Source organism: Ranitomeya imitator, chromosome 3, assembly GCF_032444005.1.
Source record: "Ranitomeya imitator isolate aRanImi1 chromosome 3, aRanImi1.pri, whole genome shotgun sequence".
NCBI lineage: Eukaryota > Metazoa > Chordata > Amphibia > Anura > Dendrobatidae > Ranitomeya > Ranitomeya imitator.
Window position 1 is genome coordinate 684,409,888 of NC_091284.1, and position 24,358 is coordinate 684,434,245.

The 24,358-nt window shown below is 42.0% G+C and overlaps 1 protein-coding gene and 1 long non-coding RNA gene across 3 annotated transcripts in view; one reads left to right on the top strand and one right to left on the bottom strand.

Annotated features, from left to right (window-relative positions):
• The window catches only part of TIMELESS (timeless circadian regulator), a 222,249-nt gene that overhangs the window by 61,095 nt on the left and 136,796 nt on the right, over nucleotides 1-24,358 (bottom strand). For both annotated transcript variants that reach the window (XM_069758445.1, XM_069758446.1), the window contains exons 18-21: nucleotides 10,848-11,049; nucleotides 1,567-1,718; nucleotides 1,411-1,496; nucleotides 617-740 (exon numbers count right to left, since the gene is read on the bottom strand). In XM_069758445.1, coding sequence (XP_069614546.1) covers nucleotides 617-740; nucleotides 1,411-1,496; nucleotides 1,567-1,718; nucleotides 10,848-11,049 — 564 coding nt within the window. The remainder of the gene's footprint in view (nucleotides 1-616; nucleotides 741-1,410; nucleotides 1,497-1,566; nucleotides 1,719-10,847; nucleotides 11,050-24,358) is intronic.
• The window catches only part of LOC138670798 (uncharacterized), a 228,516-nt gene continuing 221,004 nt past the window's right edge, over nucleotides 16,847-24,358 (top strand). Inside the window, exons 1-2 of the long non-coding RNA XR_011319381.1 lie at nucleotides 16,847-16,914; nucleotides 22,431-22,507. This is a non-coding gene — a long non-coding RNA (uncharacterized lncRNA). The remainder of the gene's footprint in view (nucleotides 16,915-22,430; nucleotides 22,508-24,358) is intronic.

The following is a 24,358-nucleotide window of genomic DNA, read 5'->3' on the forward strand; positions in this document are numbered from 1 at the left end:
TTAAATGCCAGAGTCAGTGACTGACAGCGGCATTTTAATGGCTAATATCAGCGACTGCACCGAACCATAAGATACCTGGGTTTTAGAGGAGGAAATTAGGGGGGAAATGAAGCAAAACATGTGGTCAATTCTGCACTTAATACCCCCTATCCTGGTATATATGGTCCCCTCATTCCCATCCTGATACACATGGCCCCCTCATCCCCATCCTGGTATGCATGGCCCCCTCATCCCTATCATGGTATGCATGGTCCTCATCCCCATCCTGGTATGCATGGCCCCCTCATCCCTATCTTGGTATGCATGGCTCCTCATTAGTGACCTCCGAGTATTTTTAGTGTTCGGAGATTTAGTTTTCATCACGGCAGCCGAATGATTTACAGCTATTAGCCAGGCTGAGTACATGTGGGGGTTGCTTGGTTGCTAGGTAATCCCCACATGTAATCAAGTTGGCTAATAGCTGTAAATCATGCTGCTGAGGCGATGAAAACTTAATCTCCGAGCAGTCAAATACTCGGAGACCACCCGAGCAACGAGTACACTCGCTCATCACTACTCCTTATCCCTATTATGGTATGCATGGCCCTCATCCCCATGTTACTGTGTAATTACTTACATCTGTTTTTTAAAGTCCATGACACTCTCAGCTAGACCCATCTGCACAAGATGATTAATAACTTGCTTCCGTGTCCGGGTTCCAGGCTTCAGATTTGCCAAGATATTATCAATCACATCAACACCTGAAAAACATCGGACATTTCTTTTGTTTGGTAATCCACTTTTTATATTGCCTATATAGATAATTTAAAAATGAGCCACACAATTGGACTAGTTATACAATTCGTTTGATTATATCTCTTAGCGTTCATATACATGACTAACCAACTTCAAAGTGGCAACGATGTTTTCTTGCCAACAATCAGTAAGAGGCTATATACTGATGACAACCTACAAGTTATCAGCTTGCCTTGCAAAACACTGGTGTTTCTTTGCAGTGTCAATCACCCCAAAAATCTAATTAAAGCTTCTCCTATTTTGACAATACATTTCAAGTGCACAAGTATGAAGCAGTCTCAGGAGCTATGACTGCTTTATACAGGTGCTGACTAACACACAGCCAACACCTGCCTGTCATTACCGAGCGGTTAATAGTGACCACGGCATCTACATGTAGATGGAAAGACAGCGGTTGGATATTACCTGTCCATTTCTATTACCTATGTGAAATAACCACTGCCAAAGTGTCTATCATTTTTCTGGTCTCGTCAGATTAATAAAAACCATACATTTAGTAATGTCTGCATCTTAAGGGGAGGTTGTCCGAATACCTGACAACTGTCTGATAAAGAATTTAATTGAGAATTACAATAATTAAGTCTTTATTCCCCAAATCTTCAATGGAAGACTTACCTTCAACCTCTTTATACTGCAAGTACAGGCGTTGTAGCTCCTCTTCGTCCTGTGGTGTCCATTTAATACGCTTACGATTGCTATCGCTGTGAGACAATAATAATTATGTAATGCTATGTATTATATTGCTCTCTTATTACTGAACCAATTCCTCACCTTTCTTCCTCATCAGGCTTTCGGTAACCCTCGGTTATTTCTCTGATAAGGTTAGTATTTTTCCAGAAAAGAAGCTCCACATAGGCTTTGTTGTTTGTAGCAGCAAGTGCAAAGAATTTGTTAAGAATGTACTTTGAGAAAGCTACAAGCTCCTGAGAAATCAAAAAGAAAAATAATTGTACATAGCTATAGGAGGATGATTTATCATAATGTGTAAGCTTTGTACATACAGCCTTTTATATTAGAGTGCATTTACACTGCGGGGAAGGGTCACGTTGAAAATATGAAGCGTATTCACAGGCCCATATTTCCCCATTTTGGTCTCAGGCTGCTGTCATTCTATTTTTTATTGTAAACTGTGCTATTATACTATTCAGTAAAAATAAACTATATTTCTTTATCGCTTCATTGGGGACACAGGAAACCATGGGTGTATGCTGCTGCGACTAGGAGGCTGACACTATGCAAATAAAAAAGTTCTCCTCAGTAGAGTGTGTACTCCTCCTTAGTAGACAGTACTCCTCCTTAGTAGAGAGTACTCCTCCTTAGTAGAGAGTACTCCTCCTTAGTAGAGAGTACTCCTCCTTAGTAGTATACTCCCACCAACTGGAGCTATGCCGATCAGCTTTAGCTTAGTGTCAAGTAGGAGGCAGACACATTTCTACTTTAGATTTGTTCTGTATTATTAATGATTTCCCATTTTCTTTCAGGTACAGCTTATGATTAGGGTGACAGAGTGGAATTGTGTCACACTGATCTCCCCCTAGAGACGGAGAGCAGTGTGGGGTTGCATCACTACGGTTATCCTTTCATGTCTACCAGGCAGGACTATCCCCTCTCTATTACATTAAGAGTCAAAAAGCACAGAATATGAACGGAACTAGGTGTTATCGCAGCAGGCAGTGTAGCCGCAGCCTGAGGATTCCACTGCAAGACTCCTATAGCACGTATATAGTCTGCAATGTTCGGGTGGTGCTCAGCATAAAAAGCAGTGAACAAATATCCAAAGAGAAAAAGGAAAATGCGGCACTCACCCAGGTAGATTGCGAATCAAAGTCCTTTATTCATCATAACGTAACAACGGACATAGTAAGGAGAGGCGGCTGGGAGAGATCAGCGGTGCGGGGAGAAAGAGCAGGACTACGATCGTTTCGCGCTTGTGCGCTTCCACGGGTCCATGTGCACAATTAAAATCACCATTTCCTTTATAGGGAACTAGACAGCTTGATGTGAACAGGTGTGAGATTAAAAAAAAAAAAAAAAAAAAACCACATTGGTTTGTGTGCAAGAAACAAGATTAACAAGCACAAATACAAATCGGCATTATAAGCCGCATAACATGAGGGAGCCAGCACAATGATAATTACAACAATATTGCTACAAAAATATATAACAAAAATGTTACAAAAATATTACAAAAATATTGTCATGTCCAGTTTATCATTGAGACCAATGGGCCCTTGCGCATTGGTCTCCATGATCCAACGTGCCTCGCGCTGTAATAGAATTTTCTTGCGGTCACCACCTTTTACTGGATTTTTAACCACCTCAAGACCTGCGAATTGTAACACATTTGGATTCGCATTGTGGTGATCCCGCATATGTTTGATAAAGCGCGGGCGACCCTTCCCGGACGTTATAGAATTGCAGTGCTCACTAAATCTCGTGACCATGGGACGTATTGTTTTACCAATATAATAAAACTGGCATGGGCAGAGGATTAAATAGACCACATATGGAGTTTTGCACGTAATTAAGTCTCTAACTGTATGACAAACTGAGCCTATGCGAATCAGATTTTTCAGAAGTCTTAAATGGCAGAATTTACAGTTGCCACATTTGTGATTACCCGTAGGTTGATGTTTCGTGAGCCAATTATTTTCTATTGTGGGGAGACGATTTTTAATCAGTAAATCCCCTAAATTTCTCGTACGCCTATACCCAAACCTTGGGCGATTCATAGTCAGAGAAGATAATTCTCTATCAGATTGCAAAATGTGCCAATTTCTATTGATGGCAGCGTAGATCTCTTTGTCAATCGGACTGTGGGTAAACGTAAATGTGAACCTGTGCTGCTCATTAGAGGAGATGTTTGGTGTTATTTTGCGTCTTTTTAATAAATCGTTTTGAGTTAATTGCACCACCCTCCGTTCCGCTTTTGCTAAAATATCTGATGGATAGTTTCTGTTTAGGAGATTAGTCTTTAACTCTGCAATTTGTTGGCCGAATAATTCCTCGTTATTATTGATTTTTCTATATCGCACCATCTGACTATAGGGTATACTGTTTTTGGTATGGAATGGGTGGGCACTGTTAAAGTGAAGGAGACTATTAGTAGCAGACGATTTTTTATGTACTTTTGTAGTGAGCATGCCATCTAATATCTGAATTTTCACGTCCAAAAACTCTAATTCGTTCCCCCCAAAACAGGCAGTAAATTGCATATTGTCATCATTCACATTATTAAGATGGGAAACGAAAGAATTAAACACATGTTCCGAACCATCCCAGACAATAAAAATGTCATCCGCGAATCTCAGGTACAAGCGTATAAACTTTAGAAAGGGATTTGTCACGGCCGTTATATATTTCTCCTCAAAGACAGCTAAAAATAGATTAGCGAATACACAAGCGACAGGCGTCCCCATCGCAGTTCCAGTGCGTTGAAGGAACCATTTCTCACCAAACTTAAAGGCATTATGTGATAAGACAAATTCCAGACTCTCTATGATAAACGCAACGAAGTCTCGGTCCTTATCAGTATTCAGCAACACAGTTCTTATAGCTTCAATGCCTTTATCCTGTGGTATCCTGGTGTATAAACTGACCACGTCAATTGAAGTCAGAGAGAACGTGGGTTGCCAGTCTAATGATTGCAAAGCAATCAAAAAATCTCCTGAGTCCTTAATAAATGACGGTATATTTTGCAGCAGTGGTTTCAGTAGCCAATCCAGAAAGTGGGAAAGGGGTTCTGTCATAATAGCCGGCATTGGTTCTTTGACGTGGTCAGTTTATACACCAGGATACCACAGGATAAAGGCATTGAAGCTATAAGAACTGTGTTGCTGAATACTGATAAGGACCGAGACTTCGTTGCGTTTATCATAGAGAGTCTGGAATTTGTCTTATCACATAATGCCTTTAAGTTTGGTGAGAAATGGTTCCTTCAACGCACTGGAACTGCGATGGGGACGCCTGTCGCTTGTGTATTCGCTAATCTATTTTTAGCTGTCTTTGAGGAGAAATATATAACGGCCGTGACAAATCCCTTTCTAAAGTTTATACGCTTGTACCTGAGATTCGCGGATGACATTTTTATTGTCTGGGATGGTTCGGAACATGTGTTTAATTCTTTCGTTTCCCATCTTAATACTATCAATGATGACAATATGCAATTTACTGCCTGTTTTGGGGGGAACGAATTAGAGTTTTTGGACGTGAAAATTCAGATATTAGATGGCATGCTCACTACAAAAGTACATAAAAAATCGTCTGCTACTAATAGTCTCCTTCACTTTAACAGTGCCCACCCATTCCATACCAAAAACAGTATACCCTATAGTCAGATGGTGCGATATAGAAAAATCAATAATAACGAGGAATTATTCGGCCAACAAATTGCAGAGTTAAAGACTAATCTCCTAAACAGAAACTATCCACCAGATATTTTAGCAAAAGCGGAACGGAGGGTGGTGCAATTAACTCAAAACGATTTATTAAAAAGACGCAAAATAACACCAAACATCTCCTCTAATGAGCAGCACAGGTTCACATTTACGTTTACCCACAGTCCGATTGACAAAGAGATCTACGCTGCCATCAATAGAAATTGGCACATTTTGCAATCTGATAGAGAATTATCTTCTCTGACTATGAATCGCCCAGGGTTTGGGTATAGGCGTACGAGAAATTTAGGGGATTTACTGATTAAAAATCGTCTCCCCACAATAGAAAATAATTGGCTCACGAAACATCAACCTACGGGTAATCACAAATGTGGCAACTGTAAATTCTGCCATTTAAGACTTCTGAAAAATCCGATTCGCATAGGCTCAGTTTGTCATACAGTTAGAGACTTAATTACGTGCAAAACTCCATATGTGGTCTATTTAATCCTCTGCCCATGCCAGTTTTATTATATTGGTAAAACAATACGTCCCATGGTCACGAGATTTAGTGAGCACTGCAATTCTATAACGTCCGGGAAGGGTCGCCCGCGCTTTATCAAACATATGCGGGATCACCACAATGCGAATCCAAATGTGTTACAATTCGCAGGTCTTGAGGTGGTTAAAAATCCAGTAAAAGGTGGTGACCGCAAGAAAATTCTATTACAGCGCGAGGCACGTTGGATCATGGAGACCAATGCGCAAGGGCCCATTGGTCTCAATGATAAACTGGACATGACAATATTTTTGTAATATTTTTGTAACATTTTTGTTATATATTTTTGTAGCAATATTGTTGTAATTATCATTGTGCTGGCTCCCTCATGTTATGTGGCTTATAATGCCGATTTGTATTTGTGCTTGTTAATCTTGTTTCTTGCACACAAACCAATGTGGTTTTTTTTTTTTTTTTTTTTAAATCTCACACCTGTTCACATCAAGCTGTCTAGTTCCCTATAAAGGAAATGGTGATTTTAATTGTGCACATGGACCCGTGGAAGCGCACAAGCGCGAAACGATCGTAGTCCTGCTCTTTCTCCCCGCACCGCTGATCTCTCCCAGCCGCCTCTCCTTACTATGTCCGTTGTTACGTTATAATGAATAAAGGACTTTGATTCGCAATCTACCTGGGTGAGTGCCGCATTTTCCTTTTTCTCTTTGGATATTTATTACATTAAGAGTGTTTGAGGCATCTGCCCAAAGGGACAGACATACGCACCTTGCCCCCAATTCCAAGGCGCTCCCCACAGCGAGCGACCCCGCTTCACTGCAGCCACCACTCCCGGTAAGCAATAAATTGCATGGATTATAAGAAGCACCACAATTTTATTAAAAAAAATTTTTTTTTTTTTTTGTTCCTTAACCCCTTTCTGCCAGCTGAAAATATAAAAAAAATATAAAAAAAATAAAAAATATATAAAAGTTCAAATCACCCCCCTTTCGCCCCAATCAAAATAAAACAATTAAAAAAAAATCAAACATACACATATTTGGTATCGCCGCGTTCAGAATCGCCCGATCTATCAATAAAAACAAAGGATTAACCTGACCGCTAAATGACGTAGCGAGAAAAAAAATCAAAACGCCAAAATAACGTTTTTTTGGTCGCCGCGACATTGCATTAAAATGCAATAACGGGCGATCAAAAGAACGTATCTACACCAAAATGGTACCAATAAAAACGCCAGCTCGCCACGCAAAAAATAAGCCCTCACCTGACCCCAGATCACGAAATTTGGAGACGCTACGGGTATCGGAAAATCGCGCATTTTTTTTTTTTTTTTTTTAGCAAAATTTGGAATTTTTTTTCACCACTTAGATAAAAAATAACCTAGACATGTTTGGTGTCTATGAACTCGTAATGACCTGGAGAATCATAATGGCAGGTTAGTTTTAGCATTTAGTGAACCTAGCAAAAAAGCCAAACAAAAAACAAGTGTGAGATTGCACTTTTTTTGCAATTTCATCACACTTGGAATTTTTTTCCCGTTTTCTGTTACATCGCATGGTAAAATCAATGGTATCTTTCAAAAGTACATCTCGTCCCGCAAAAAATAAGCCCTCACATGGCCATATTGACGGAAAAACAAAAAAGTTATGGCTCTGGGAAGGAGGGGAGCAAAAAACGAAAATGAAAAAGCGGAAAAAGCTCCGGGGGTGAAGGGGTTAAAATTTGGGAAGCGTCTTATAATTCGGAGCGTCTTACAATCTGAAAAATATATTATAAATGTAAAATAATGATGCCGGGTTTTAAAATTTGTATTAAATGCGGATGTGTTTTTCTTTTTCCTGTCACTTCCCCTCGGGTCATAAACAGATCATTTGGGTGTCTCACTGTTTTTTTTTCGGTCTAGTCATGACCCCCTCGCTGCCCTGGTTTTCCCTGGCAGTTTGGTTTCTAAATTTAGTCGCCCGCTCGGGGCCTGCTCCTGCAGCTGGGACACGCCCTCGACAACCCAGCTAGTCGCAATGGCTTTCCCGTGCTCCCAGTCCTCATCCAATCACAGCGTGCCTTGCTCCGTAGATGTGCAGGAACTCAGCATGCCCTTTTTTTCTAAAGAGCGAAAACTCTGTGCACTTTTTGATGCCGCCTCCTCAACGCCATCTTACTTTGGCCGGTGTCACACTTGCGAGTATAATGTGAGAAACTTGCGCGAGTCTCTCGCATCAATACCCGGCACTCGGGACCAGAGCATGAGGCTGCATGTATTTTTATGCAGCTGAACGCTCCAGTCCCGAGTGCCGGCAGCAGTGCTGGGTATTGATGCGAGTTTCTCGCATTAAGCTCCCAAGTGTGACACCGGCCTTTGCTTGATGCCGGCATCACACCCCGTTTTCACCTTCATGATGAGGCTAAATTTTACAATTATGACCTGTGTCACTTTATGAGGGAATAACTCTGGAACGCTTTTAATGAATCCCGCTGATTCTGAGATATTTTTTTTTTACATATTGTAATTCATGATAGTGGTAAAAAATTTTTTTTGATATGACCTGCATTTATTTGTGGGGGAAAAAAACCCCGGAAATTTGTTGAAAATTTTCAAACTTAATATTTATCCCCTTAAATGAGAATTGTGTCACACAACATAGTTTATAAACAACATTTCCCACGTGTCTACTTTAGGCCATGTTCACACAGTGCGTTTTTTACTGCGGAACCGCAGCGGTTTTGCCGCTGCGGGTCCGCAGCTGTTTTCCATGCAGGGTACATAACAATGTAACCCTATGGAAAACAGTCACTGCTGTGCACATGATCCGTAATTTCGTTTAAAAAGCCGCGCAGAATAGCTGCGGCAAAAAAGAAGGAGCATGTCACTTCTTTTTCCTGAACCGCAGCGGTTCTGCACCCATAGACCTCCATTGTGAGGTCAAAATCGCAGTAAAACCCGCAGATCAAAAATATATCTGCGGGTTTTACTGCGATTTGATGTGCAGAACCGCTGCAGCAGGAAGTGCGGGGGAGCGGGCGGAAGTGCGTGGGCGGAGTGTGGCTGCCCCCCCGTGCTCCGATCCCGCCCCCCCGTGCTCCGATGCCCCCCCCCCCCGTGCTCCGATGCCCCCCCCCAGTGCTCCGATGCCCCCCCCCCCGTGCCCTAATCTCCCCCCCTTATACTTACCCGGCGTCCCGGTGTCCGTCCGGCCGTCTTCTCCCTGGGCGCCGCCATCTTGCAAAATGGCGGGCGCATGCGCAGTGCGCCCGCCGAATCTGCCGGCCGGCAGATTCGCTCCAAAGTGCATTTTGATCACTGAGATATAACCTATCTCAGTGATCAAAATAAAAAAATAGTAAATGACACCCCCCCCCCCACTTTGTCACCCCCATTGGTAGGGACAATAAAAAAATTAAGAATTTATTTATTTATTTTTTTTCACTAAGGTTAGAATAGGGGTAGGGGTAGGGTTAGGGTTAGGGGTAGGGTTAGGGGTAGGGTATTTTCAGCCATTTTAGCCCTAAAAAGCTTCCTAGGAAACACACAGTCTCTGCATAGAAAACTGCATAAAAAAGGATAAAAAAACGCATCAAAAAACGCATCAAAAAAGGACAAAAAAAGGACCAAAAAAAGGACCTGCGTTTTCTGCCAAGAGCTGCAGTTTTTTAAAAAAAACTGTCCTGAAAAAAAAAGGATGGAAATCCTGAACGTGTGAACATACCCTTACATCAGCACAATTTCTGAAACACATTTTTTTTCCTCAGGAAGTTATAAGGGTTAAAAGTTGACCAGTGATTTCTAATTTTTCCAACACAATTTACAAAACCATTTTTTTAGGGATCACCTCACATTTCAAGTGACTGACGGGTCTATGTGACAGAAAATACGCAAAAGCGATTTTGAGAGCTCTAATTTTTCTATATTTTGACCGAAAATTACGAGAAGGCTAGTTTTTTGCGGGATGATTTGACGTTTTTACTGGTACCATTTTCGGCTACATGACTCTTTTTGATCACTTTCTAGTCCGATTTTTGGGAAACAGAATGAACATAAATGAGCAATTCAGGTTTTTTTTTTTTTTTTATCCTATTACACGTGTGGTAAAAGTCATAAGGCAGCTTTATTCTTCGAGTCAGTACGACTACAGAGATGCCACATGTATATCATTTTTTTTTATGTTTTGACGCTTGTACACAAAACCATTTTATAGAAAAAAATAATTATTTTTGCATCAATTTATTCCGAGAGCTGTAACTTTTTTATTTTTCCGCTAATGGAGCTGTATGGCAGCTTGTTTTTTTTGGGGGGGGGACAAGATGACTTTTTCAGAGGTACCATTTTTATTTACACATGTCTTTTTGATTTATTCCACTATTTGTTTGGCGGGATGATGATAAAGCATACTTTTTTGCGGTGTTCACTAAAGAGGTTGACTAGTGGGACACTTGTATTTTGTGATTTTTTTTAAATTCTTTTTAAGATTTCTTTTTTCCTTTTTTTACGTCTTTACTTTGTCCCACTATGGGACTTTTTGCAGTTTGATCTCTTATAAAGCATAGCAGAGCAGTAGCTTCTCTATGCTTTACAAACTGTTAACACTGAACTGACAGACAAAATTGATGAACATGGTGTAGCAAGTTTGCTAGCTCTTGTGACCCGGATGTCATCATGACAGGATAGGGTCACTATAGCAACAATTGGCCCCTCCGTCGGGGCGCTGATTGGAGGGCACAAGGTGCTCACACCCTCTGCATGCCTGCTAAATGCTGCGATCATTATCTATTGCAGCATGTAGTAGATTTAAGTGCTGGGAGTGGTGCGAGTGCCGGGTGTCCGCTGTCAGAGTCAGCTGACACCAAGTGGCAATTGCCCACGCACAGCCTCCTGTGACATCTATAACCTTCATCGGTCGGGAAGTACTTCTCAAGCATGATGTCTATATACTGCAAATGTCGGGAAGGAGTTAAAAGATATTGTTCTCTGCAGAGAGCAATCATATTCTACACACAGAACGATCGTATTAACAAGCAAACAATGCTGGTCAACTTACATGTAGCCAATTGGTGTTCATTTAATGGCTACAATTCATACAATGGCTACAATCGGACTGGTCTAAATATAGAAGTACTGTGCGTAATATAATCAATATATTGATTGGCACGGAGTATTAAGCTCTTACCTTGTAGGCACCAGCAGCAGGATCACAAAGAATACGATTAAAAGTACAAAAAACTGAAAGTTGAAAAAGAAAGGCTTCCATTTTCAGATCATATGCTATTCGATGTAACATTTTCACCGCACAGTGGTTGGTGTGTGCGCTATTTTGGTGATAGTTCTTTAGAAGTATAACATAGGTCTTCACCACACTGGCGTTGGCAAACCTGAAGGAAAAGTCCCAAACATATCTTTCAATAACATACATTTTCAAAGACAAAGATAATTTTTCCCCCTTTGGCCCCATGCCATATAAATGACACTAATCTCCTGGAAGTCTGTGCCAGAAGTTGATAATTTACATGACAAGCTTGATGATAGAGTGCTATAAACAAGATCGAGCTGTTAATCGCAGCCTTATAGGTTTTTAACTCACTCAATTGAAGACGATGTGCTGGGACCAAGCATTACATTATTTTTCCCAGAGCATGACGTGCTAGCATCAATTTGAGTGTTGCCAGGACTTACTACATGAAGAGGATTACAAGATGGTGCCTCAGTTCAACAATGAATAATGACATGGTTTCACTTGTGGGCTACGCATCACAGGTGTCTGTGCCCACTTGATGTCTTAAGCCAACCTAGGAGATGTGCAACAGAATTTATCTAGAGGATGTGTGTGTCTGGGAGATTTAAGGTACCGTCACACATAACGATATCGTTAACGATATCGTTGCTTTTTGTGACGTAGCAACGATATCGTTAACAAAATCGTTATGTGTGACAGCAACCAACGATCAGGCCCCTGCTGGGAGATTGTTGGTCGCTGGGGAAAGTCCAGCACTTTATTTTGTCACTGGATCTCCCGCAGACATCACTGAATCGGCGTGTGTGACACCGATCCAGCGATGTCTTCACTGGTAACCAGGGTAAATATCGGGTTACTAAGCGCAGGGCCGCGCTTAGTAACCCGATGTTTACCCTGGTTACCGTTGTAAATGTAAAAAAAAAAAAAAACACTACATACTTACATTCCCGGTGTCTGGTCACGTCCCTCGCCGTCAGCTTCCCGCACTGACTGGTGAGCGCCGGCCAGCCGTAAAGCAGAGCACAGCGGTGACGTCACCGCTGTACTTTACGGCCGGCGCTCAGTCAGTGCGGGAAGCTGAAGGCGAGGGACATGACCAGACACCGGGAATGTAAGTATGTACTGTTTGTTTTTTTACATTTACAACGGTAACCAGGGTAAACATCGGGTTACTAAGCGCGGCCCTGCGCTTAGTAACCCGATGTTTACCCTGGTTACCCGGGGACTTCGGGATCGTTGGTCGCTGGAGAGCTGTCTGTGTGACAGCTCTCCAGCGACCAAACAGCGACGCTGCAGCGATCGGCATCGTTGTCGGTATCGCTGCAGCGTTGCTTAGTGTGACGGTACCTTAAGCCGAGATGGTCTAAGTGGTTGTCCCAAGATTCAAGTTCATTTTAATCAATAGATCATAAAAATAAGTTACACAATTGGATGTGTTAAAAAACAATGATCCTTTGACAAGATAATCTTATAAATGTACCCCTGCTTTGTGCTGTGTAATGGCTGTGTCTCGCTGTGCAGGAACAGGGTCTGCACATACCACATAAACAGTCTTCTGTCAGTAAGCCTAATAGCGTTGTGCTGGCAGCATGTTCATGTAATAATTTGTAAATGTATATTTCTAGGGAGCTTCATTGGGGAATATAAGAAACCATGTGTGCATGCTACTACCACCGGGAGGCTGACATTAAGACTATGTGCACACATTGAGTATTTGCTTGCAGAAATTTCTACAAGGTTTCTGCATCCCTTGGAAGCAAAAACACTCGTTTTGTTGCATTTTTTGGTGCATTTTTGCCACGGTTTTATATGAGTTATCTGCATTTGTTTTTGCATGCGCGTCCCTGCAGGCCGGGTGAAAGGGTTAACTCCCATTTCACCCGATCTGCAGGGACAGGGGGAGTGGTAATTTAGCCCAGGGGTGGTGGCTTCACCCCCCCGTGGCTACGATCGCTCTGATTGGCAGTTTCACTTTCAACAGCCAATCAGAGCGATTTGTAATATTTCACCTATTAAAACTGGTGAAATATTACAATCCAGCCATGGCCGATGCTGCAATATCATCGGCCATGGCTGGAAACACTAACGTGCCCCCACCCCACCCATCGCCCCCCCCCCAAGCCACCGATCTGCTGGTACACTGCTCCGGCTCCCCTCCGTCCTGTGCTCCGCTCCCCCCGTGCTCCAATCACCCCCCCCCGTGCTCTGATCCAACCCCCATGCACTCCGATCCCCCCCCCGCATGCTCCGATCCCCCCCCCCCCCCGTGCTCCCCCCTCCACCCTATCATACTTACCGTTCCTCCCGGGGTCCGTCCGTCTTCTCCCTGGGCGCCGCCATCTTCCAAAATGGCGGGCGCATGCGCAGTGCGCCCGCCGAATCGGCCGGCAGATTCGTTCCAAAGTGCATTTTGATCACTGAGATATAACCTATCTCAGTGATCAAAATAAAAAAAATAGTAAATGGACCCCCCCCCCTTTGTCACCCCAATAGGTAGGGACAATAAAAAAAATAAAGAATTTTTTTTTTTCCACTGAGGTAGGGTTAGGGGTAGGGTTAAGGCTAGGGGTAGGGTTAGGGCTAGGGTTTCGGTATGTGCACACACATTCTGGTCCTCTGCGGATTTTTCCGCTGCGGATTTCATAAATCCGCAGTGCTAAACTGCTGCGGATTTACCGCGGTTTTTCTGCACATTTCACTGCAGTTTTACAACTGCTATTTTCTATTGGAGCAGTTGTAAAACCGCTGCGGAATCCGCAGAAAGAAGTGACATGCTGCGGAATGTAAACCCCTGTGTTTCCGTGCAGTTTTTCCGCAGCATGTGTACAGCGATTTTTGTTTCCCATAGGTTTACATTGAACTGTAAACTCATGGGAAACTGCTGCGGATCCGCAGCATTTTCCGCAGTGTGTGCACATACCTTTAGAATTAGGCTATGTGCACACGGTGCGGATTTGGCTGCGGATCCGCAGCGGATTGGCCGCTGCGGATTCGCAGCAGTGTTCCATCAGGTTTACAGTACCATGTAAACATATGGAAAACCAAATCCGCTGTGCCCATGGTGCGGAAAATACCGCGCGGAAATGCGTTGTATTTTCCGCAGCATGTCAATTCTTTGTGCGGATTCCGCAGCGTTTTACACCTGTTCCGCAATAGGAATCCGCAGGTGAAATCCGCACAAAAAATACTGGAAATCCGCGGTAAATCCACGGTAAAACACAGTGCCTTTTACCCGCGGATTTTTCAAAAATGATGCTGAAAAATCTCACACGAATCCGCAACGTGGGCACATAGCCTTAGGGTTAGGGTTGGAATTAGGGTTGTGGTTAGGCGTGTGATTAGGGTTATGGCTACAGTTGGGATTAGGGTTAGGGGTGTGGGGGGGGGTTAGTGTTGGAGGTAGAATTGAGGGGTTTCCACCCCTCAATGGGGTATCAGCGTACTCAGGAGAAACTGGACAACAACTTTTGGGGTCAAATTTCTCCTGTTACTCTTGGGAAAATAAAAAATTGCAGGCTAAAAGATCATTTTTGAGAAAATAATTTTTTTTTTTAATTTTCATGGCTCTGCGTTATAAACTTCTGTGAAGCACTTGGGGGTTCAAAGTCCTCACCACACATCTAGATTAGTTCCTTTGGGGGTCTAGTTTCCAAAATGGTGTCATTTGTGGGGGATCTCCAATGTTTAGGCACACAGGGGCTCTCCAAACGTGACATGGTGTCCGCTAATGATTGGAGCTAATTTTCCATTTAAAAAGCCAAATGGTGTGCCTTCCCTTCCGAGCCCTGCCGTGCGCCCAAACAGTGGTTTACCCCCACATATGGGGTATCAGCGTACTCAGGACAAACTGGACAACAACATTTGGGGTCCAATTTCTCCTATTACCCTTGGCAAAATAGGAAATTCCAGGCTAAAAAATCATTTTTGAGGAAAGAAAAATTATTTTTTATTTTCATGGCTCTGCGTTATAAACTTCTGTGAAGCACCTGGGGGTTTAAAGTGCTCAATATGCATCTAGATAAGTTTCTTGGGGGGTCTAGTTTCCAAAATGGGGTCACTTGTGGGGGAGCTCCAATGTTTAGGCACACAGGGGCTCTCCAAACGCGACATGGTGTCCGCTAACAATTGGAGCTAATTTTCCATTCAAAAAGTCAAATGGCGCGCCTTCCCTTCCGAGCCCTGCCGTGTGCCCAAACAGTGGTTTACCCCCACATATGAGGTATCGGCGTAGTCGGGAGAAATTGCCCAACAAATTTTAGGATCCATTTTATCCTATTGCCCATGTGAAAATTGAAAAATTGAGGCGAAAATAAATTTTTTGTGAAAAAAAAGTACTTTTTCATTTTTACAGATCAATTTGTGAAGCACCTGAGGCTTTAAAGTGCTCACTAGGCATCTAGATAAGTTCCTTGGGGGGTCTAGTTTCCAAAATGGGGTCACTTGTGGGGGAGCTCCAATTTTTAGGCACACGGGGGCTCTCCAAACGTGACATGGTGTCCGCTAAAGAGTGGAGCCAATTTTTCATTCAAAAAGTCAAATAACGCTCCTTCCCTTCCAAGCTCTGCCGTGTGCCCAAACAGTGGTTTACCCCCATATATGAGGTATCAGCGTACTCAGGACAAATTGAACAACAACAACTTTCGTGGTTCAGTTTCTCCTTTTACCATTGGGAAAATAAAAAAATTGTTGCTAAAAGATCATTTTTGTGACTAAAGTTAAATGTTCATTTTTTCCTTCCATGTTGCTTCTGCTGCTGTGAAGCACCTGAAGGGTTAATAAACTTCTTGAATGTGGTTTTGAGCACCTTGAGGAGTGCATTTTTTAGAATTGTGTCACTTTTGGGTATTTTCAGCCATATAGACCCCTCAAACTGACTTCAAATGTGAGGTGGTCCCTAAAAAAAATGGTTTTGTAAATTTCGTTGTAAAAATGAGAAATCGCTGGTCAAATTTTAACCCTTATAACTTCCTAGCAAAAAAAAAATGTTTTTTCCAAAATTGTGCTGATGTAAAGTAAACATGTGGGAAATGTTATTTATTAACTATTTTGTGTCACATAACTCTCTGGTTTAACAGAATAAAAATTCAAAATGTGAAAATTGCGAAATTTTCAAAATTTTCGCCAAATTTCCGTTTATATCACAAACGCAGAATTTATTGACCTAAATTTACCACTAACATGAAGCCCAATATGTCACGAAAAAACAATCTCAGAACCGCTAGGATCCATTGAAGCGTTCCTGAGTTATTACCTCATAAAGGGACACTGGTCAGAATTGCAAAAAACGGCAAGGTCTTTAAGGTCAAAATAGGCTGGGTCATGAAGGGGTTAAGCTAAAAATATAAAAAAAAAATAAAAAAAATAAATTGTGATGTAATTTCTTGGTGCAACACCTTTTTCATTCTAATATAGTGGCATCAGGGTATTGGGATAACAGCTTGATGTCAGCAGCTGTCGCTGACACTAAAGCTTGAGGTTTAGTATTGAAAAGGTGTCAGCCAGAAAAACTCATTACTAAACCAGTAAGTAAATATTTAAATAAACATACACACAGTCACCAGGCTATGTAGGAGCATTAAGGGTATGTGCACACGTATTCTGGAGGACTGCGGATTTTTCCGCAGCGGATTTGGGAAAACCGCAGATAAAAGGTACTGCGGTTTTCTGTCGGATTTCCTGCGGAACCGCTGCGGATTTATTGCGGTTTTTGTGCGGATTCCAGTAGCGTAGCTACCAGGGGGGCAGAGGGTGCGGTCGCCCCGGGCCCCTTGCTCTGAGGGGGCCCACTCAGAGTTACTGCAGCTGTTAACTATGCCGGCTTATGCAGCATGTAGTTCTCTCCACTGTAGTGTGGGGAGACATAATCTCCCTGCACTACCACTGTCTCTTCTATAGCACACGCCCCCATTGCACCCTGTGTGTCTGCACGAGAGACTGCACGAGAGCTCAGAGCACTGGCTTCTTCTTCCGGCTGGAGAGGAGCAAGACCAGACAAGGTGGTGCTGTGAGTATTTAGAGCTTGGGTTGCTGCGTGCAGGGGGGGGTTGTGTCTGTGCAGTGAGGAGGGGGCAGGACGCTGCTCCCCTCCTTACAAGTCCTGGATTGTTTATTTTCTTGTAGTGGTCTTGTATCTGAGGCACAGTAGATTTATGGCTGCTAGTGTACATGAACTTTTAAACAGATCAGAAGGCGTCTCTGCCAATGCAAATCAGCTGCCTCACATATAGCCACTGGCATAAGTAGTAACTATCATGCACTGACCTGTGTGTGTGTGTGTGTGTGTGTGTGTGTGTGTGTGTGTGTGTGTGTGTGTGTGTGTGTATATATATATATATATACACACACACTCTGTATATATATATGTAAAAATATATAGTAGCAAAAAAAAAAAAAAGAACGCAGGGCACCATTGACAAAATAAAAAAAATAGTGTTTTAGTAGCCCATTGGGGCTCAGCCACATGTTGGTTCTACTGAGAACCTTTAAGGTACCTTCACACTAAACGACGCTGCAGCGATCCAGACAACGATCCGGATCGCTGCAGCGTCGCTGTTTGGTCGCTGGAGAGCTGTCACACAGACCGCTCTCCAGCGACCAACGATGCCGGTAACCAGGGTAAACATCGGGTTACTAAGCGCAGGGCCGTGCTTAGTAACCCGATGTTTACCCTGGATACCATCCTAAAAGTTAAAAAAACAAACGCTTCATACTTACCTACCGCTGTCTGTCCTCAGCGCTCTGCTTCTCTGCTCTGGCTGTGAGCGCAGCGGCCGGAAAGCAGAGCGGTGACGTCAGGTACCTTAATCTAGGAGAACCAAAACTGTTTTTTAATTTTTTTTGCTGCTACATTGAAGATCGGTAAATGCCTGGAATGTTTGGGTGTAGCAGCTGTATATTACACACTGTTTGCTAGTGCTGCTTTCAAATCTCACTCTCTACCTATCTATCTCATATCTATCTATCTATGTATCTATCTATCATCTATCTATCTCATATCTATCTATCCCATATCTATCTATCTATCTATCTCATATCTATCTATCTATCTATCATCTATCTATCTATCTCATATCTATCTATCTATTATCTATCTATCTCATATCTATCTATCTATCTATCCCATATCTATCTATCTATTATCTATCTATCTCATATAATAATAATAATCTTTATTTTTTTTATATAGCGCTAACATATTACGCAGCGCTTTACAGACATTATCATAGCTATCTATCTATCTATCCCATATCTATCTATCTATTTACCTCATATCTATCTATCATCTATCTATCTATCTCATATCTATCATCTATCTATCTATTATCTATATATCTCATATCTATCTATCCATCTATCCCAGATCTATCTATCTCATATCTATCTATCATCTATCTATCTATCTATTATCTATCTATTATCTATCTCATATCTATCTATCTCATATCTATCTATCTATCTATCTATCCCATATCTATCTATCTATCTATCTATCTATCTCATATCTATCTATCTATCATCTATCTCATATCTATCTATCTATCTATCTATCCCATATCAATCTATCTATTTACCTCATATCTATCTATCATCTATCTATCTATCTCATATCTATCTATCTATCATCTATCTATCTATCTATCTATCCCATATCAATCTATCTATTTACCTCATATCTATCTATCATCTATCTATCTATCTCATATCTATCTATCTATCATCTATCTATCTATCTATCTATCCCATATCAATCTATCTATTTACCTCATATCTATCTATCATCTATCTATCTATCTCATATCTATCTATCTATCATCTATCTATCTATCTATCTATCTATCTATTATCTATATATCTCATATCTATCTATCTATCCCATATCTATCCATCTCATATCTATCTATCATCTATTATCTATCTATCTATCTATGTCTATCTATCAAGATTCAAAGAAGCTTTATTGGCAGGACCAAATACACATCAGTTTTGCCAAAGCAAGTGTATAGAGGCAATAGGGATAGGGACTGAGGGGATGTTGGGTAGGAGCTGTGGGGGGAGGTGGATGGGGCAGATCCAGGTTGGGGGCTATAGTCCATGGCATAGGGGAGGTGGATGGGGCAGATCCAGGTTGGGGGCTATAGTCCATGGCATAGGGGAGGTGGATGGGGCAGGTTCAGGTTGGGGGCTATAGTCCATGGCATAGGGGAGGTGGATGGGGCAGATCCAGGTTGGGGGCTATAGTCCATGGCATAGGGGAGGTGGATGGGGCAGGTTCAGGTTGGGGGCTATAGTCCATGGCATAGGGGAGGTGGATGGGGCAGGTCCATTGTGGGGGCTATAGTCCATGGCATAGGGGAGGTGGATGGGGCAGATCCAGGTTGGGGGCTATAGTCCATGGCATCATAGTTCTCTTTCTCGCAGTCTATGGCATTCGCTCACATACCGCGCTGCTATCTCCACCGCTATCTATCTATCCCATATCTATCTATCTCATATCTATCTATCTATTATCTATATATCTCATATCTATCTATCTATCATCTATCTATCTATCTATCTATCTATCTATCCCATATCTATCTATCTATCTCATATCTATCTATCATCTATCTATCTATTATCTATCTATCTCATATCTATCTATGTCTATCTATCTATCTATCCCATATCTATCTCATATCTATCTATCTATCTATCTATCATCTATCTATCTCATATCTATCTATCCCATATCTATCTATCTATCATCTATCTATCTATTATCTATCTATCTCATATCTATCTATCTATCTATCCCATATCTATCTATCTCATATCTATCTATCTATCCTCTATCTATCTATTATCTATCTATCTCATATCTATCTATCTATCTATCTATCTATCTATCATCTATCTATTCTCTATATATCTAATATCTATCTATCCATCTATCTATCCCATATCTATCTATCTATCTATCTATCTATCTATCTATCTATCTATCTCATATCTATCTATCTATCCTCTATCTATCTCATATCTATCTATCTCATATCTATCTATCTATCTATCCTCTATCTCATATCTATCTATGTCTATCTATCTATCTATCTCATATCTATCTATCTATCTCATATCTATCTATCTATCTCATATCTATCTGTCTATCTATCTATAATATCTATCTATCTATAATATCTATCTATCTATCTATTATCTATCTATCTATCTAATATCTATCTATCTATCTATCTATCTGTCCATCTATCTATCTCATATCTATCTATCTCATATCTATCTATCTGTCCATCTATCTATCTCATATCTATCTGTCCATCTATCTATCTATCTCATATCTATCTATCTGTCCATCTATCTATCTATCTCATATCTATCTGTCCATCTATCTATCTATCTATCTCATATCTATCTATCTATCTATACACACACACCCTGTGACTTGGTCCTGTAGCCGGGGTGAGGGTCCTATCATCTCATATTGTAAATCCAGGGTGGCAAGCATGAAAACCCAATTATATAAGTTTTTATTAAAAAAAATAATCCCCACAAAGTTAAGGATGAATATATATATGATAAAGAGCCAAATAGAAGAAAATACAAACTGTCAGTAGGTGCATATAGATGATCACATATAGACCCCTGAACGTATACTCATTCTGGACAACAAGACCCCCCCAAAGGCAGAAAAGGGAATAAAAGAGAAGACCTACCAGGGGGTGCACTTTCTTCTTTACATGAGTAATATTTTACCTCCCTCTCTTCCAATTCCCTCTTTCCTTCCGGTCCCCTCTTTGGGGTCTTGTCCAGACAATAGTATTTATTTTAGGGTTACCTGGATACATTAACCCCTTCATGCCGTGGCCCTTTTTCATTTTTGTGTTTTCTTTTTTCGCTCCCCTCCTTCCCAGAGCCGTAACTTTTTTATTTTTCCGTCAATAAGGCCATGTGAGGGCTTGTTTTTTGCGTGCCGAGCTGACGTTTTTAATGATACCACATTTGTGCAGATACGTTCTTTTGATCGCCCGTTATTGCATTTGAATGCAATGTCGCGGCGACCAGAAAAAATGTAATTCTGGTGTTTCAAATTTTTTTTTCGCTATGCTGTTTAGCGATCAGGTTAATGCTTTTTTTTTACTGATAGATCGGGTGATTCTGAACGCGGCGATACCAAATATGTGTAGGTTTGATTTTTTTTTTTTTTATTATTATATTTTGCATGGGGCGAAATGGGGGTTATTTAAACTTTCATATTTTTTTTATTTTTTTTCATATTTTTAAAAACATTTTTTTTTTACTTTTGCCATGCCTCAATAGCCTCCATGGGAGGCTAGAAGCTGGCACCACTCGATCGGCTCTGCTACATAGCAGCGAACATCAGATCGCTGCTATGTAGCTGAATTGCAGGTGTGCTATGAGCACCGACCACAGGGGGGCGCTCACAGCAGGCCGGCATCAGTAACCATAGAGGTCTCAAGGACCTCTATGGTTACCATCCTGACGCATCGCCGACCCACGATCATGTGACGGGGGTTGGCGATGCGCTTCTTTTCCGGCCGCGCGACGGTTAAATGCCGCTGTCAGCGTTTGACAGCGGCATTTAGCAGGTTAATAGCGGCGGGGGAATCGCGATTTCACCCGCCGCTATTGCGCACACATGTCAGCTGTACAAAACAGCTGACATGTCGCGACTTTGATGTGGGCTCAACGCCGGAGCCCACATCAAAGGGGGAGACACGATATGCGCAGTACATATACTGCTCATGTCATGAAGGGAGCTATTCACATACACTAGACTCTATACACAGCCACTATCTGTTTCTATTTTCTTCTATTTACCCCTTTGTTATATATATCAGGACTGTGCAAGTTGTAGCCCACAAATAGGAACCGACTGAGACCAGAATCAAAGGCATGGGAGGTACAGCGGGGGCCACTATACAATGTTAGAGCTAATTCGGGGGTCATTATACAGCGGATGAGCTAATGCGGGGGTCATTATAGAGCGTGAGAGCTAATGCAGGGGTCATTATACAGTATGGGAGCTAATGTGGGGTCAGTATACAGCATGATAGCTATTTCTGGGACCAATCATACAGTGTTAGAGCTAATTTGGAGGCCATTATACAGCAGATGAGCTAATGCGGGGGTCATTATACAGCATGGGAGCAAATGTAAGGGTCATTATACAGCATGGGATCTAATGCGGAGGCCATTATACAGTACAGTTTAAAGGCTACTGTGGGGGCCATCATACAGTATGGGGACCTATATACAGTGTGGGGGCTACTGTGAGGGCACAAAAGAGACATTCTACTTTGTAAATGTCCCAATGATGGCATTATTATGTGAGGCAATATGAGCAGCATTGCTTTTGTATCACACAGCAGGAGCAATAGTAGGGACACATGCAACAGCAGTAGCTCAGTATTGGGTTAAGTAGTTTGTGCAGGTTGGAGATAGATGGGTACTGGGCTGGAAATGTGAAAGAGGTCAAATGTGTCTTTGTTGTTATCTCTGCAGAGGAGTCCTGGCTGGAGAAGTCCTCATATTGGTCTGAGTAAAAAAAAAGTGAATGATTATCAAAAAGAACATCACCTGTAAGTTATTGTCTGTAACTGTATTGTAATCTCTTGTATATTCTGCAGCACTGGTATCTACCATTATGACGTCAACATATGGTGGTAATATCAGTATTGTTTTTTGTATAGAGATTTTTTCAGTTACAGCACTGTAATCTGCTGAGGTTCTCCTATAACCACAAATAGAGTGCGCCACCTCAGTTGCAATCAGGGCTACTGGTTAGGGGCCCACTCAGATTTTTCGCCCCCCCTGAGCTGAACCCCTAGCTACGCCTCTGGCGGATTCCATTGCGGTTTAACACCTGCGGTTTTCTATTATGGAGCAGGTGTAAAAACGCTGCGTATCCAGCACAAAGAATTGACATGCTGCGGCATGTAAACCGCTGCTTTTCCGCGCGTTTTTGCGCAGCATGTGCACAGCGGATTTCGTTTCCCATAGGTTAACATGGTACTGTAAACTCATGGGAAACCGCTGTGGACCTGCAGCTGCGGAAACGCTGCGGATCCGAAGCAAAATCCGCAGCGTGTGCACATACCCTAACAGAATGAACCTACAGCAACTGTTTTTACAAAAAAAAAATGTAAAAAGTGTAAAATTGCGTGGGCTCCCGCATAATTTTCATAACCAGCAGAGAAAAAGCAAACAGCTGGGGGCTGATGTTAATATTCTGGGAAGGAGCCAAAAGCCAGAAAGGTTCCCAGGCTATTAATATCTCACAGCGGTTTGCTTCACCTTTACTGGCTAGTTTACAGGGGGATCCCAGAAAATATTTGACATAAGGTCCGCCTATATAATCTAACCACCAAGTCTAGGCAGACAACTGCAAGCTGATATTAATAGCCTAGGAAAGGGCCATGGATATTGGCCCCCTCCCAGACTAAAAACATCAGCTTTCAGTCGCCCCAGAAAAGGCATATCCATAAGATGCGAAAGTTCTACCATTTGGCCTCGCTATTCCCACTTGCCCTGTAGTGGTGGCAAGTTGGGTAATAGTTGGACGGGGGGGGGGGGGCTTGATATCACCTTTGTATTGTCAGGTGATATCAAGCCCAGAGGTTACTAATGGAGAGACTATAATCTATAAGACGCCACCATTACTAACCCCGCAATCATATTATAAAAAAAAAAAAAAAACACACCAAGAATAAATTCCTTTATTTGAAAGAATGACACAGACTCCTTTATTGAATCTACATTAAACCATAGTCACCAACGACTAATCCACTGAAGCCAACGTCTCCTGTAAATGAATTAAAATGATATACAACAATATTCTTCACCTGTCTGCCGAGAAGATAATAATCCATAATGCCTGATTACTATTCTGATGTGACTGCTCTCAAAGATAGCAGGCTACACACTGACACAGAAGGTGCTGCCGTGAGAGAGTTTACCAAAGTTCATCAGCTGATAAGCCCCAATGATCTTACTTATGGCACCACCGCTGCACAAAAATGTCACAGCTTCGGGGTTACGCTGCATCCGACAGCATGACCGCGCAGCGCTCTGACCGACTGTAACGATCTTACCAGCGGTAGCGTTACCGCTGATTAGAACTGGTGTTTCCCACACTGTCAAACAGATGACAACTGCAAATACTCAAGGAAAATTACTGCTCATATGCACAGCACTTCAGGATTCTTATTGAATTATCTGGCATAAGTATTTCATAGCGTTTTTGGCCCATTTCCGTGTAGAAAAACTCGCCACAAAAACACACCGTCTGCACACAGGCTAAGACACCTGACTCTTCAGCAGGCTACACTTCCCCACTGGAACCAAGCTACTCAGTTTAGCTTAGTATCACATAGGAAGCAGACACCGGCATATGACCCAGATCTGTCTCTACCCATGACATTCCAATGATC